The sequence below is a fragment of the Triplophysa rosa genome, linkage group LG4 (genome assembly GCF_024868665.1).
Source record: "Triplophysa rosa linkage group LG4, Trosa_1v2, whole genome shotgun sequence".
NCBI classification, from domain to species: domain Eukaryota; kingdom Metazoa; phylum Chordata; class Actinopteri; order Cypriniformes; family Nemacheilidae; genus Triplophysa; species Triplophysa rosa.
The window spans coordinates 22,667,610-22,685,349 of record NC_079893.1 but is presented as its reverse complement, the minus strand read 5'-3'; the positions used below and the strand labels follow the sequence as shown (position 1 = coordinate 22,685,349).

Here is a 17,740-nt window from a genome sequence, read left to right as displayed (position 1 = left end):
CATTCTGAAGGCTCTGATGAATCATACCTTGTGAAAGTGGCCCGGTCAGATTTGAACAGCAAAAAATGGATTTTGTTTTTCATTTTAATTTGCATTCATAGTTTGGACCCACAAACTAACAGGACACATACTGTTGCAATATTGTTAAAACAGCCAAACATTCTTAATATTTAATACAGCACAAGCCGTAAATCAAAAGTTTTTGATGTGTTTTGTATTAAAACTGTGATTGTAAATGTCTGGGTGCTGCTGGTCAGTATGAAAGCTGTCATACCTGTGTCTCGGTGTCTGTGTGAAAGAATGATGATGCAAGTATGTGGAAATGCAGGGGAGATGTGTGTACACACATGCTGTGAAGAGGTCTAATGAGACTGAGTGGGTGTAGAGGGACAGAGAAGGTCACACACACACACGCACACGCACACACACATGCGCACACACACCTATATGGAGCCAAGAGTCCCCTTATCTCAGTCTGACACACATGATGTATGAGGTACCATAATTCTTTTAGTTCCCTCTCGTGCTCTCTCTCAAACACCCACACACACATACACACGCATACACAATCCACCTCTTGCGATGCATGCGGACAGCACAGAGGGACAAAGTCTTGGCCTATAGAGATATATCCAGCTATCCAAAGTTTAAAGTGTAAACACAAGTGTCAAAATTGATCTTAATTTACATGATAGAACCAATTTCATTCAAAATCATCATGGCTGTCGCTTAAGATAAAATAAAAATGTAAATACACAAGTAAGTAGCTATAAATAACGCGCAAGATCAGGCTAGGTCTAGAATTTCAACAGCATGAAATTTAATCAAAAGTAACATGTTTAAAAACCCCCAGAAAAATTCACTACAGGGGCTTTTTATGACACTTTTGCTTTATTACCTAAAAAAGCGACGCCTCATCAACAATTCATTACAGCACGTAAAAACTTTAATGAAACTGTCAAATTGACCAATCTATTAAAAACCCCCACTGACGTTTAATTTCAAATATATTTTCCTGAAGGCTTATAAACAGCCATTTATAATCTTTAAACTTTAAACCAACAAGGTCATTAAGTGATCGAGCTGAGAAAGCTGTTCTACTCAGTAAAGTTTGGAGTTGGGGTGAGTGTGGTGCGTGGGTGGCAGGTTCGAACAGAAGAGCGTGACAGCATTACGTGCTAACCGTGCTAATTTGGAAGACGAATAGCGAAACGCCGGCCAGATTCTCATAATGCTGCCCGGTGAAACAGGCCTGCTCGCTAACAAGGCCGCGTACCTCCATCGCTCGTGTTGAGTAATGGAGCAGCTGACGTACCCTGCTGAGAGCTGAGCTGGTGGAGGATGTAGCCAACATGCTAACAACATGAACAGATTTACTGACTGGCAGTTCAGCGACTGCCCAGCAACATGTAGACGTTTGATTTTTTCCGAGAAGAAACAAGACTTCACAACATGCATGTTTAAATTGTTATTGTTAACACGTTAGTGAGCTTATTTGGCCTTTCTTGTTATAGGTACAAATTAAAGGGATACTTCACCCAAAAATAAAAATTCTGTCATCATTTCCTCACTTTCGAGTTGTTCCAAATCTGTATACATTTCTTTGTTCTGATGAACACAGAGAAAGATATTTGGAAGAATGCTTGGACAGTTCTTGGACCCCATTGACTACCATAGTAGGAAAAGTTACTTCATATTTTTTTGTTCTGTTGAACACAAAAGAAGATCTTTTGAAAAATGTAGGACAGCAAACTGTTCTGGGGCACTTTTGACTACCATTGTAATTTTTCCTACTATGGTAGTCAGTAGTTAGTTTGGTTACAAGCATTCATCGAGCATATTTTTCTCTGTGTTCAACCAAACAAAGAAATTTGTACAGGTCTGGAACAACTAAAGAGTGAGTAATTCATGACAGAATTTTCACTTTGGGGCGAACTGTCCCTTTAAATCTGCATGACTGCAATGAAAAGCCCCATCACATGTTGACTACGGGATGTTGGTGTGCTGTGTCCACATCAGATATTTTAACTATAAATTTCATATTTTAACATACTTCCCATCTGAAACAAAACCAACAGAAACCATCTAATGGTTTCTATCAAAATACCATTATGAACAATTGGTTTTTTAAATTAAAACCATTAAAAATTCCTTTTTAAGTGTGTTTTGGGCATTATTTCAATAGGATTAATCTACCAGATAACACCCCACTATCAGAATCCATCACATTCCAGTATATACTTTCCATCAAAACCAATACAATTCCCATTAAAACCATTACATCCATTACATTTTCTATTGTGTTTTGGATAGGGTTCTGTTGTTTTTCAGCCGGGTTGGTCTCTGGCAAAAAACCATCCAGGCCAAAGAGACCAGGGCCAAACCAGAACCAATCGGCATACATCTTTTCAGCAGGAGCAGTTCTCACATTCATGCTAATTCTATTCTGATTTATTTGCAATTTCTCGATTCATCTAATGAAGAGGACTCACTGCTTGTGTACTCTGACAATGAAGTCATTTAGCCCCTCCAAAAGCCTAGCGAAGACTTCCCGAATAGGTGTTTCCCAGTGGAAACCTGCATCAACCTCAATGAAAATGTCAACCCTTTGATAGCAAGCAAAGGTCAGGGGGGAGGTACAAAACAGAACAAACACCAGCAGTCCCCTTCCTATAGAGGAGGGAGAAGGCAACGTGTGTAAATGAAAGGCACAAAGACAAAGGGAATATGCAATCAAAACAACTTCAAAGAAGTGAGGTAAACCTTAATAAGACCGTACAGTAGTGTCAACACCTGCTTGAAAGCATTGGAAAAATAACACCGTACTCGGGGGGGTGTCTCTGTGTGTGCATACTGACAATAGAGAAGAAGAATCCCAATGAGATCTCTGAGAACTGTTTCTCCTTGAGATTTATCAGTTATAGAGTCAATGGAGCACAGATGGATATTTTGTTGACGTCTTCTCAGACTCCAGACACATGTCTTCATGAGCGATCTCAAGAATGTCTCATACTCATAATTCAGGGAATTCAATACGAACCTAAACATTTCCCAATAAATGATCCGAGAACATTAAATCTCCTGAGCGATAAAAACCTCTGAGCAATAACATTTTCTTTAAGGAATAACTGTGCGTATGTGCGAGTCTCTTACCGATGGTGCAATGCTCTCCAGTCCAGCCCTGGTGACATTCACATTTGCCGTCTTTGCAGGTGCCGTGTTCAGTGCAGCGCGAGTGGCATGCTTTAAGATCGCACACAGAACCCGTCCAGCCTTCCTCACAGCGACAACCTCCTCCTATACACACGCCGTGAAAGCCACAGTCCACTGCGCACACCTCTGCGAAGACAAACAAATTGAAATCACATTTTTTTGTTTAGACTTCAGTAAAACTCAAGGACTACAAGGTCGAGCCTGCTGGCAGCACACTCTCTCCCCTTCCAAAGACAGAGGTTACGTGAAAACCATCACGTCACAGTTATTGACTTTAAGTGTGAAAAACGTATGACAGGAAATAGATAACTGCAGACCCCCGCTGGGTTTAGTGGGCTGAGTGGCGGAGCGTCTGCCCCACCTCACACAACACTCCATAACAATGACACGTATCAACCTTGTCTGACCCGGCTGAGTGTTTGCGTGTGTGAGATACGAGGGGAGCCAGCTAAAGGTGAGGAACGAGAGATCCGAGAGTGCAGATGCGGATGTGAATCGACACTGTGAACTTTCCACCTGGACCCCAAAGACAGACCCCCCCACACAAACAGCTAGCAAACACATCAAGCCAAAATAAATCGATTTATACGCACTCCAGTGTGGTCTTCCAAACATCGGGAGGACGTCTGAACGATTTCTGGGATTGAAGCTAGCACAGAAGCATTTTATTAGCATTTCTCTTCCGAGAGTTGCGCCCCCAAACATTTTTTGGCATGTTTGCTGTTTACAGGAAAATATTTGCTATTGACAAATCATTTTGGGCGAAGCTTCCACCGAGAAATTACACATTTTTGTCAACAGAAACTAGTTTCCTGTTTAGCATGCCGGCACGTAAATAAAAGCCTGTCCAGGGTAACTGGTGACAATAGATGACGAGAGAAAATTGAAGTGCGCTTTGAACGACTCCTTGTGAAAAGAGCCTGATAGTGATTTAGATTTGGTTTATGAATGTGTGAGTGCGGACGTGTGAGGGTTTGCAGAATAGTGGATGGGAGACAAAAGGGCTTGAAAAGTCTGTAATAGTGTCCTTACTACGTTGTCTTTCAAGACACGACATTCCTCTGTGCAACACAAAAAAGCTGCCCAAGCTGCACGTCTCCATGCAACGCAAATAAATGGTGAACACGGCTATCATGCATCATCATCATAATCAAGGCAAGCTTTTAGTGAATAAAAAATGAAAAGCTATCGCACAGCATCCAGCTTGGTACAGTATGTAGCATTGTAGCTTGGAATAACGTAAGCGTTTTACATTTTTTGAAGCTGCCCCTTGTAAGTTCAATAGAGCAGCTCAGACATTCTGACATTCTCCTTTGGTTTTGTTTGGTAAAAAAAAACATAAGGGTGAATAAAAGATGACAGAATTTTCATTTTTGGGTGCACTTTCCCTTTAAGGCAAGCTATAGTTTCACAGCCCACACACCATTTCACGAGAACCTCACATTCAGACACAGCCTGTCACAGAAGACAGGAAATAACGCACTAGAAAGACACATAACCCTGATAATGACAAATCATGGGATGGGGTATTGTTAAACTCCTTCAACATTCCTCCCGACTCCGTTCTAACTGTGAACCCTGACAAGGTGCAAATCTGTGACACGAAACTCAGCCAGAGCTGGTGAAAGTGTATCGAGAAAAGGAAACCGAAGTGAAGAAACGCAGAGAAACATTTCCCATCAGCTCCGGGGTCAGGTGAGTGCCAGTTTGTGGTCGGCTTCCCCGCTGTTTGCTGTTATTATGGCTGCTGCAGGTGGGCAGAAATGACGCAGCTGCCCCCGGGCGCCTGAGTGTTTTAGCCTTCATCAGACGAGACTCCGCTGAAGTTCGTCTCACTTTCCTCAAAGCGAGAGTATGATCGAAAGAGAGCGAGAGAGAGAGAGACAAATAGAGAGAGAAAGGCTGTGTATAGAGGGAAAAGTTCACATAGACAGATGGAGTGCAGCTGCTGAGAAGTGCTTCTGGAAAACTGACGGCTCGAGCCGTAAGTCTGCTAACTCTTAGCCCGCTGCAACTACACTACATCAATCTGGATTACTCTCTTGTCTTTCCAGGAGTCGCTGCCAGAACGTGAGGACTAAGTGCCTGAATGTGTCCCTGTTACGCTGGCGCCAATTTTTATATGAAGAGGCACCAGTGGTGGTCCTGGCTCACCTGGTGTCCTAGGTGAAAAAAAACTTACTGTTTTTGATAAGCCATAAACATGACTAGGGTTCAAAATTAAAAACAAATTCTTGGTTAATAAATATATACATTTAAAATTTTTACTAGTTGCATTTATAATCCACTTTCCACAAATCACTTTTGCTATTACGTGCCGTTCTGTCAGTTCATCTCTCTCTCTCTCTCTCTCTCTCTCTCTGATTCATTATCTAGGACAAGAGGGGCAATACTAATTTTATCAGCGCTTTTGGGAAAGTTGCCGACGATCCGATCAAAATCCCCCCCACGCAAAAGGCATTATCTGCATTTAACACAGCATCGCTGTCGTCAACGTGACAGAGGGGAAGTGTGTAGACCTCATTCATTAGCGCTGCACTAATTGAAGATGTGCGGCTAATTAATGGAAAAGAGGTTCAAAAAACATCAGGTGGTTCTTCCTCGATTAAAACCAGGTGAGAACGAAAAGGAGAGAGGAAAAAAGAAGAGTGTGATTGCCGTGTTGGGCTCCAGGGTGAAATAGTATTTTCATTAGACACAGTTTGCTGCTGAGAAAATAGCATTGTATAACTAAAAGGCCGACCATGGGCGAGTCCTAAAACAGCAGGGGCCCAATACCGGTCTTATTACAGAGATCAGTATCGTCAGTCGAACAAACACAAGATGTGCGCACACATACGGCACCGGCGGCGGAGAGATAACATAGAAGCTGAGCTTTTGACTGAGATCTGAGACCGAGTTCATAATAATAGTGTATTTTAGGTTCATTCAAATGTGGCTTTGAGAAGGTCTGATTTATCAAAAGAGGTGCGAGGACGGGTAAGAAAATTTCGAAATGATAGACTGTTAATATCCTCAATATCAAGTCACGGACAATAAGCAGCATTCAGTGTATCAGAGAAAGGACCTGAAGGGATGAGCCACATACACACCAAATTTTGGAGTGACAGCTGCATATAAATGCAGGAGTGACTGCATTATTGAATTTCAGGAATCACTCCTAAATGCATTTTGGATTATAAAGCGTCAAAATAACACACAAAAAAGAAGCAGTTGACTTCATTTAGTGTTTGCTAATTTTCACAGAATTATCAAATAAGTCAGAACACCTTTAATTTACAGGTAATTTACCTATACACACTGAAATGAACACGGAACACGTAAATAGTTGAATCAGGCATTAAACAGTTTTTATGGTTACTAGCCTAATTTTTAAGGATCAAAGGTTGTAGGTTGTAGAATGTGGGGTATATACATATACATATACTGTATTTTCAACCATATATGTACTATACACTGTAAAAACAGTAATTTTACAGAATATTCACATATTTCGTATATGGGTAAAAACATGTTAATGTATTTTTTTTCTGACACCCCAACTGCCAGAATATTACAGTTTTAAAGTTTTTTTACAGTGTGTGGCCCTTAAAAAGGTGAGTGCACTGCTAAAAATGAACAGGAAATAGAAAAAAATCAAGTAATACCAGTAGAGCAGTCTGGCCCAGTCCAGTTGGCGTCACAGGTGCAGGTGCCGCTTTCTGTCTGGTAGGTTCCGTGTCCTGAGCACTGGTCTGGGCACATAGTCTTCATGATCTCGCAATTGGTACCGCCCCAACCTGGATTGCAGTGACACTCTCCGTGAATACACACACCGTGAGATGAGCAGGTGGGGTCCAGGCAGTCCACTGTGTTTGACAATACAAAAACCATTAGCATGGTATGATGTATGTGAATGTAATTTGGTACATGAAGTAGATCACGATATAACACAGTTCACCCGAAAATGAAAATTCTGCCAAAGGACCAAATGAGAAGTATAGACTGTCTGATCTGATCTCCGCATATCTGATCTCGAGAGACAATGAAACTGAATGAAAGAAACTGAATGTAGTCCATGGCTTGTCAAGCTCTAAAACCGACAAAAAGCAGCAAAAATTGAATTCATATGACTGCACTATATTCCAAGTCGCTGACAGCATAATCTGAAGAACAGACCTAAATTTAAAGCATTATTCACTGAAACTCCTGCCTGGCTTGACAGCTGTGGTCACCATTTAGATTCACTGTTTGGAAAAGAGCTGTTTGGATGGTGTTCTATAAATAACTTTTTACAGGTTTGGAATGAAACGAGGGCAAATAAATGATGGCAGAATTTTCGTTTAGGGCAGAACATGCACCGTAATACAAAAAATATGGGGTATTTTCAGAACAATTTTCACATTTCAGTGAAATCCACCAGTTCAGCAACTTACAAAGTGTATATAACCTAGGCTTTGAGTTATAAAGCTATTGAAAATTCTCCTGCTCCATTTTCCTCTTACATACATAAGAGAACTCAGACGGTTCATGTAGTGAGGAATGATCTATGTTCTCTCAGAAAATGTGCTAGAGATCGCATTGGGACAAGTCTACTTCTACACGTTTTTTAGGTGAAGTGTTAAACTCGGCAAGTGGGACAGTGCTACGGGTCTCTTTTAAAAAACCTCCACGAGGGGTTACTGCGCGTGTTCCTAATAGCCCATGGGAGACGGCTGAGGTTCAGTAACCGTTAATTGTGTGGGGGTTGACGGAGCTTAATCATGCCATTGATTGACAACAGACCCGTTCCCTCCATAAACTTCAATTACTCATGTCTCCATAGGAATGGAAATGTATTTGTTTGTTTTTGTTCGTCATGCCGAATCGTTACGATTGAGCCGCGAAACCGAAAACAATCTTACAGAAAAAAAACCCCCAATAAACATCGCACACTGCGGACTCTGCGTCCTGCGTGTCGAGTCACGGTAACATAAGCACTGCGCGCAAAGCTAATTTTGCCAATTAAGTCAGCAAAAGAAAAATCAATTGTAATCTAGTGCTTTATCCCAATCGAGATAAACACGGACTGTACGCTGATGGGTAAGAGACCGGCGCATCAGCAGGGACACGAGTGCAATTATTTGCTCTGTGAAGTGGAGAATGGCAATTGTTTCTGGAATATTGAACTATTAACTCATGCAATAATGATTATTGCAGGGACAGTAAATTATAAAAGAAGGTCATGGGCAGAAGAGCCCCTTTGATAGCTCCAGACAAGGCGTTGAGTTCCTCGTTAAGCAAAATGATGCTGAAAGGCGATATGAACTTGACTGCTTTTTCTCTCTCTCAAACAGTTCTTCTCTCTCTCTCCTTCTATCAGGTCTGGTGGAAAGCCTGTCCGTGTCCACAGAGCTTTCAAACACTTCTAGTGAAAAAAATCAATGCCCCTCGAAACGAAGGGTAATCAGTGATCACGTTGATAACACATTATCTTGCACATCTTTGATGGTGTAATGCAGTGGGGTTTAATGGCAACAATGCTGAAAATAGCAGTGTTAGATAAACGCTTCCATTAGAGACTCTGACTTCAGATGCCGAGTATCTCATCAAAACAGCTGAAATGGACGTAATACATGCTTTGTAACATCAGGACACTTCATGGAAGGAATTTAAAGGTCTTTATTTAGAGCATGTGCACAAAAACAAAAGAAATATGGACCTCTATGATGTTCCATCGTAGAGGTCCAATGTAGGAAATTTAGCGGCATCTAGCAGTGAGGTTGCCAATTGTAATCAACGGCTCACTTCCACCCTCACACTTTTTGATGCACTACGGTGGCTGACACAGAACACAGAAGATGTCGTCAAGTTTTTTCTTCTTTGCCGAAGGAGATAACGTATTTACGAAACGCGCGCTGTAGAGCAGTTTGTCCATTTAGGGCTACTGTAGAAACAACATGGCGAATTGCATGTAAGGGGACACGCAGTGTATGGAGATAGAAATAGCTCATTCTATAAAAACATAATGCTTCATTATGTAAGGTCTTTATACACATCTGAAGATATAGTTATGTATATTATATTACATTTCTGTCAATAGATCCTCCAAAAAATTACACACTGGACCTTTAATGGCACTTGTCATTTTGGAGCTTGCCAGACCAAGTCCTCATTTCTTTCATTATATAAACAAAGAGCAGCCAAATTTGACCCTTTGTGTACTATGCAGATTCAAAACAACATCAGGGTATCAGTAATATTATAACATAATAGATATTTAATTTCATGATACATTTCTTGCACCAGCTAAATTGTTTTAATGTCAAATTTGTTTTACAAAACTGATCTTTTGTCCGCTCATACAAGATAATGTGCGATTTTAATAACTGACCTTCTTCACAGTTATCTCCTTTATAACCTGTATTGCAGGCGCAGGTGCCCATGATGCAGATTCCGTGACCCGTACAGTGCACATCGATGCACTGGTTGCTAGGAACGTCACACTCTGTCCCCTTCCAGCCGCTGTAACAAAGACAGCGCCCCCTAGAGTACTGGCCGTTGCCACTGCACAACACTGGACAGGCAGCTTTGAAGAGAAATAGAAAAAAACAAAACAATTAAAAACACTGAGAAAAGCCCATGAAAGAAGATTGTGAGGTTCAAAACAATGCAACAGGTGCTATTTTACAGAGTTACAGACTAGATTTCTTTGTTCCTTCTTCAACAGCATAAGACAAAGAAAGATTGTCAACCAAACAAAGTCATGGGAGAAAGGAAACAGGTAATGAGAATAAACTAGATTTAAATATAAAACCACGGAAATGAACTAATTGTTGCTTCCTGTTGTTAATAGGAAGCTGATCAGGCTTGGGAATTGAGCACCACCAAAAGCCTCTAGCCAGCCGCACTTGTTCAAATGACAATCTGAAACCAATTATGAATAGCGACATTGGTTGTTTATTTCTCCGGAGACTCGTGTGTGTGTGTGACTGCGTGTGTGCACGCGAGTAAGAAAGCATACCTCGTGAGCAATCAGGCCCAAGGAACCCTGGGAAACAATGGCACGTTCCCGAGCGACAGTCTCCGTTGCCATGGCAATTGTGTGGACACTCCGTGAGGGTATCTGGGGAGAAGAATGAAAGCGTGCGAAAGAAAGAATGTAAGAGAAAAGCTTTAATTGAGGAGACAGTCTGTGGAAATTAGCAGACATTCAGACCCCCCCATCTTTAATTAAAGGAGTGCCAGATGCGTGATTAACAAAAAGCTGCATCTAAGCTTACTCTGCTTTAATGAACCAATCAGGGCATTATTACCACCAATTAGCAGCCAGACGCCCCGCTCAGAGCTTTCTTTACACTGCTGGATGGCCATTAAAACACACACACACGCCTGAGTGTGCCCTTATTCCACTTTTTATATTTATGTTTAAAAACATGTTTATTTATGTAGACACACGAGGAGTCAGAAAGTTAAAACAGACTTAACAAGCGAAAACTATTCAAGCGTAGATCAGCGTTATAATGAGACATTGTTCTATTACAGTGTTTCACAACTGGTTTCGCTTCAGGACCGGATGTGACATTGGAGTGGTGACACTGGAGTGGTTTTAAAAAAATGCTCTTGAAGTCACAACTATTACTGCTATACGGCATATATTATTCAACTGTAAAATGTTTTACATTTCAATAATTATTTTGCTAAACAAAGCAAACTGTGATTGCAACAATGTTTATATTATTATTATTATTAGTTATTTATTTATTTTCAACATATAACATTTTCTGTAAGTGATACTAAAAACAAAAAACCGGAAGCATTTTCCCTTCTTTGACAAGCCTATTTATTCTATTTATTTCTATTAATTCTATTTCATTATTATTTATTTATCTATCATTTTCCCTTCTTTGACAAGCCTATTTATTCTATTTATTTCTATTAATTCTATTTCATTATTATTTATTTATTTATCTATCATGTTTCCTTCTTCCTTATTATCTTATCTACGCAGTATTCAATCCTTCATCTGCATTTAGTATATTCCTTCACTCCGTAACGCTACAGTATGTCTGCGATATCCAATCACAGTCAAACTAAGTGGGCATCAACCTGAAAGGTTTTTCTATTCATGCTATTTTTGATTTTCACATGTGTCGCCAAGGTAATGTCAGTAATCGTGGCATCACCTGTCGATACTTTCATTACACGAAACAGCTCATTGGTGGCCGAGTCAATTCTGACAGGGTAATGAACTGCGGCAGTCTCTTGTCATCAGCGCTCTGTTATGACACCGCCGAAGCATTTAGTGGATCTCTCAGACATGCCCACTACAGGCCCATATTATCCTGCTACAGAGAACTAATCAATTTTCATTTACAAAAGGTTAACTTTTTACTCATCGAAGCATAATCAACACCCTTTTAAAAAGGGCTCTGGCTGTGGGCCCACAGACAGTTTTTTATGCTCTTGCCTTTGTGATTGAATGCGTAAGGAAATTACTCTTGCTGAAACCTATTTTTATGAGTTCACGGCGGAGGCGAGAGAGAGAAGTGTGGAAGGAGGAGCAGGTTAGAGAGAGGGGGAGAGAGAGAGAGAGAGAGAGAGAGAGGGGGGTCTTGCAGGTCACCAGGCAACACTCTGAAGTCAGTTGCTACCCACCAACCACTTAAAGCGCAGATCGATGCAGCTCTGACCGTCATTCCACACATGCCTTATATGCACAAATGTCCACTTTAACAAAGTCGAATAGATTTGATTCAATGATATATTTTACAGACTTCTATTTTTCTAACTTTTTACTTCAATGGAAATCAGGGTTGTACAAAATTCAGAATTGAATTGAGAATGACCCCTAAATTCCAGGTCGATTCTTGAATTTGAATTGATTGCAAACAGGAAAATTGCAGGAAGTAGAATTGGAATTCCATAAAATTCAAAGAAATTCATGATACATAATTAAGGTGTATTTAACAATGAAGCCTTACAGTATATATTACATATGATTACAACATGACTTTCATACAGATATTATTGTATAGACGTTATGTACACAATACTTTATTATAGTAAATAGGCCTATTTTTATCCACAAATTAACATTAAAAACATACTCCATAAAACAGATAGATATATAGATACAGTATATAGGATAGCACTTCATATCCCAGAATACCTTGCTGTATCCAAGTTTTCAAAATAGTTGACCAAACATTTGAGGAACTGTTGACCATTAGATGCAACAACGTTACCCTGTAAAGTACTTTAATAAATCATAATTGCATTTACCAAAACATTGTTTTATTTGAGTACTTTGAAATGACGACATTAATAATTATTCAATGTTAAGGGAATGTATGCTTAATGTTAGTGTCTGTACTTCTATTAGGAAGAAAAATGTATGTTAAAAGTATCACATTCACACAATTTTACTCGATAAAAAAAGTTACTTCATTTAAAACGTTATGTATACGTTTTAAATATGTTATTTAATAACTTTAGATTCATTTATAAATATTTTTAATAGATTTATATTCGTATATATTATTTATCTTTTATTTGATTTATTTGTTACTGTACAACTCTAATTAGATTTGGCATCCCACATCACACATGCATTCAGCATACATATAACATATGCACATTACCTATGCTGATGGTATTGTAGGACACCTGCTCAGTGCTCTTGCCGTCATTGTAGAAGGCGAGGTGCCAGGTGCCCGAGTCTAGGAAGCGGATGAACTCTGCCTCATGAACATTGACCGAACGAGCCTTCCTTGCTGCTCCCTCCACCTCCACCAGTCCCCGCTTCTCTTTAGCTATCAGACGACTGCCGTCCAACAGCTCCACAAAGTCATACTGTACACACACACACATTGAGATTTGTTAAATCTGTGCATATGGAGAAACAATGGTTTTTGCTGAACAGTACAAATTTTAATAACTACAGTTTTATTTAACCAACTCGCCACTATAATATCTATATATATCTCAGTCATGCAGTTATTTGTTGCATATCCTGTTATTATTAACCTTATTAATTCACTAATTTAATAAATCATTTGTACGCATTACAACTGACTTACTCAACCTGTAACTGATTTATATTACAAGTGGCACAGGAACATACAGCACATCAATAAAACCTAATTTCAGCAGTCACCGTGCAACGTCACCTCATTGATTTTAATATACAGCTTGTGTATCTGACAGAATGTGGAGAGAATTTAGAAGTTACATTGTAACAGAATTGGCTTTGATGGTTTATTTGTAAGAGGAGCATGTGGCTTCAATGCGGGAATTGACGTTTGTGTATAAATTGCGAGAGATGTAATGAATATGTTTAGAATCAAGAGCCTGCTTTCGCTCTTGTGAGCGATAGGGGAATGTCTTGAAAAAGACACTTCACATTTCAAATGCTTTACAACACATTTTTGCCACTGTGACAAGCTGCTCCGGAGAGAGAGTTTGAGTCAAGGCCTCTGATGAGTTTAACATGCTGTTCTCAATTTACAGTGCATTAAAAAGAAATTTGTCTCCTAAGAGACACGTTGGAGAGCAGCACAAGAGAAGGAGATAAAGAACACGTGAACGAGAAATTACAAGACACCATCTGACAAAACAAGCAGAAGACATTTCGATCAGTGGGGGAAACAGAAGACTCCACGCCTCTGTATGTCAATACCCCTTCAACCTATCCTTTTTTCCTCCTTTAAGAAACATATCGATTCATTTGTGGCAATTAAAGCGCTGGGTCAGTGCTATTGACAGTTTTTTTCTGGAGGCCTCTTTGCCGTCAATTACCTCTATTAAGCATTTAGGGGTTTTGTGATGTACCCTTGAAAAACAGCGTGTGCTGTTGTTGAGAAAGAAAGAAGATGGACGAGGAGAAATTATTGGTTTGCTTGTGAAGGCGAGTTGAATTTTTAATCAAAGCGGGCACAACATGCATAAAAGTATGAATTGCTTTAAGACCGAATTACTCGGAGAGAAAGGACCGATGGAAATTGGATGGGGTTTGTCTGGCTCCGCCGTGTAGCTTTGAAGGTCAGGTTTGAAACTGTGACAAAATCCATGGTCCTTTGAGTTAGGTTTGCTGTATGCCGTCTGTAGCGGTTCTGTGAACCTCATGTAATAAGATGACGATAATTGGAATAGCGGATGCTGTGATATTTCTTACACGCGGTTACGCTGACAATTACGACTGCAATTATGAAATGTAAATTACAAGAATTACGGAAGTTAAAAAAGCATCCTGCGAGCGATTGCTCAATTCTTCCTGAATTAGCATCATTGAATGGTGCTTTCAAATGCCATTCGGCACATATATAAAAAGCAGTCATAAAAACCTAGAGAATAAACGTCTTGTCCGTTTGTTAAAAACCTTCTACAATGATACGATTTTTACCTGAGTATGCGTAGGAGGCAGGCCTTTTCGGCCGTAGACCCCCACCAGGGCGCCTCTCTGGACAGAGATGTTGAATTTGAGGGACTGCGGCTGGTCGACATAGAGCTGAGAGCGCCAGAAAGTTCCTGGAGGCACATCCTGAACAGCCCTACGGCCCACATCCACCTCACCTGTGTCTATGGTGTTATTCTCCTGAAAGTAAACTCCTAGAGAAAGAGAGAGAGAGAGAGAGATTTATGGTTCTGTGTGAGAGAAAAACAGGGTGAAAATATGCGTAGAACCCTTAAGGGGCATACTGGCAGGGACAAAGTGACCAGACGCTATTTATTTTTAATGCGCAGCAATTTAAAGGGACAAGAGCGACAGTGACAGTTGTCGATGCAGCAAAGTAGAGGAAACTTATGCAAATGAGCTGTGATGTGACTACCAATGTAAGTAAAGGCAGGGGAGCACATGTGATCCGCTCCTGTGAGACAAGATGGAGAAATTAATGCTATGAGCAACTTCCTTCAAAATGAATTGCCTCTGCCCACATTCAGGGATATTATAAAAAAGTTTCTTAAAAACCAAGTTGAACAACGGAATTATTTGCATTACAAAAGACTTGGATAAAGGCATTATGAAGAATCATTATCTTGAGATAATCTATAATCTTGGTGTGATGCATTATGCATTGATGTTTTTATATAAAAAAGCTTGAATAAAAATGTTCATTTTAGTGATATCGCATTTGTGATCAGATTTTCAAAAGCAGAAAAGGGTAAAACATTAGTAGGAAGATCTTCTGTGACCAACAATATTTCCAGTGCAAGAATCTCGTTTAGTGTGAATGTCATTTTAGTAAATGCTATAAAAATATAATAAAACATAATTGGTATATAATAAGGCAGCCTAATAGAGAATGTAAGATGGTGTATGAGATGTGTTTTTAGCTCTAACTAAAGTCTAATGATAAATGTGATCAAATATTCATAAGGAATGTCAAAAATGTATAAATCACAGTTCACCAATGATTTTCCACCTCTACCAACAAATAAAACCAATAGAATTACTTAGTCTGTACTTAAATAAAACAAATTCACACACACACTTATGAACGTTTTTATTGCTACACAGTATGTCAAATGAGTAAAGTGTCATAAAACTATATTTCTAAAACAGCAGGCGACCAATATCATGATGATGTACTGCATTCACTGTGCAACCAGTGGCCACAAGAACTAAGGAGCCTTTAGATTTGAAAAAATGAAAATGAAAAAATGAAAATAACAAAACGTTAAAATAACGAGTCTATATTTATACTATCAGATGTAAGGTACTCATACTACACACATGTGCACCTAAAGCAGTAGTTCTCAAACTGGGGGCCGTGGCCCCTACGGGGGCCCCGAGATGGATCCAGGGGCCACAGATTTTGTGGCATTTTATGAAATATAGAAATTGATCATAGATTTTATGCAATCAAACATCAGAAAAATAAGACCACCAGACAAAAGAATTGATGTTTCAGCATTGTATAACCGAATATGTTTTTGTTTAAATAAAAATGTTAAATTTGAGATTATAAATCTTTATTTGGGGGGCCGCAAAGCGATGCTCTCTACACAAAGGGGGCCTTACAACAAAAAAGTTTGAGAACCACTGACTTAAAGCACACTTTTATCAACAGTTTCTTCACTGTATATAACATGCTCTCAAAGTATGAATTTGGCCGCAGTCATCCTCATGCACCATTTTATGTTTTCCATTATCCATTTTTTAATCTCTGACTTAGACAAATCCATTTCCTAATAATAACCTTAAACAAACATCTAACACAGTCTGGTTTATAAAGGCACAGCCAAAATGATCACGCCGGTAATTGTCGAGCCACCATTTTATTCGAGGGGCCCTTCATACACGAGGCAGCTGTGGTTAAATCACAAGCCGAGTGGAAGTGAAGCTATTTGACTCTTCCCTTAACAAGCGGGAAAGCTAATGTCTAGACATTACACGCGCAACACGCTCCGCCAACATAAGCTTTGATGATACATATTCAAACCCCTCACAATGTGTTGCAAAGCAGCAGTGCAGAATGGAGCAGTAATGGGGGAAGGAGAATAGGCTATGCTCATATGCTAGCTAATGGAGAGCAGCTGGCATTAATATTGCATTAATTATTATTGCGTAATGCCTTAGCACGCGGGCAATAACCGCACGTGTCGCTAATGCAGTCAGCCGGCTACGTAAAGAGCATGTTGAAGTGAATGAAAGAGTAATTAGGGAGGACTTGCTGACTGTTAGTTTTAATGCGAGCTTGCCTGTGGCCCTGAATGTTCTACAGAGCAGTGAGTGAGAGAGAAGCCATCTGTGAAGCTCTGATCAACAGTATTGTCCACAGGATGAAAGGAAGGGGATGGCGCTCTTAGAAAACGGATTTGCTTGTCGTGTGTGCCAGGGATGCCCTGGGTGTTTCTTGGACATGGATATTGAATTGGCATTTCTACATAAGAAACAAAGAGTGGTAGTAGGTTTGTTTTGGCTTGATGCAAAGACACCCCCAAACCTTTTTTTCTCTCGCTTTTCTAAGCTTTTCAGCTCATCTTAGCCAAACTGTCTTGATCTTTACTGTTTAAATGTGTGCATGTTTGTCTGTGAAAGATGCTGGATGACAATTTTTTATAAAAAGCCTGCATAAATTGTGCCAAGAGTCTGACAGATATCATTGAAATAGATGTCTTACAAAATGACATTCCTGTGCTCTGAAAACATCATAAAAAACCTGTATGCGGTACAGACGCTTTAGCCAATCAAAATACCTGGAGGTACCTGGAGGCTGCTGGGGTTGTTTAAAGGGATAGTTCACCCAAAAATGAAAATTCTGTCATCATTTACTCACTCTTTTGTAATTTTTAAATCTCTATGAATTTCTTTCTACTGCAGAACACAAAAGAAGATATTTTAAAAAATGATGGCAACCGAAAATGGCGGTACCCATTTACTTCTATTGTACGGACACAAAACCAATGCAAGTCAATGGGTAGCGTCGCTGTTCGGTTACCAAACTTCTGTGAAATAACTTCTTTTGTGTTCTGCAGGAGAAAGAAAGTCAAACAGGTTTGAAATGACAAGAGCGTGAGTAAATGATGACAGAAGGTCCGTTTTTGGGTGAACTTTCCCTCCAAG

General features: G+C 39.8%; 1 protein-coding gene across 14 annotated transcripts in view; it reads right to left on the bottom strand.

Moving 5' to 3' along the window:
- Nucleotides 1-17,740, bottom strand: part of tenm3 (teneurin transmembrane protein 3) — a 308,707-nt gene that overhangs the window by 58,862 nt on the left and 232,105 nt on the right. For all 14 annotated transcript variants that reach the window (XM_057332728.1, XM_057332730.1, XM_057332729.1 and 11 more), the window contains 6 exons: nt 14,576-14,781; nt 12,816-13,026; nt 10,196-10,297; nt 9,566-9,760; nt 6,861-7,061; nt 3,154-3,339 (listed from right to left, as the gene is read on the bottom strand). In XM_057332728.1, the coding sequence (XP_057188711.1) occupies nt 3,154-3,339; nt 6,861-7,061; nt 9,566-9,760; nt 10,196-10,297; nt 12,816-13,026; nt 14,576-14,781 (1,101 nt within the window). The remainder of the gene's footprint in view (nt 1-3,153; nt 3,340-6,860; nt 7,062-9,565; nt 9,761-10,195; nt 10,298-12,815; nt 13,027-14,575; nt 14,782-17,740) is intronic.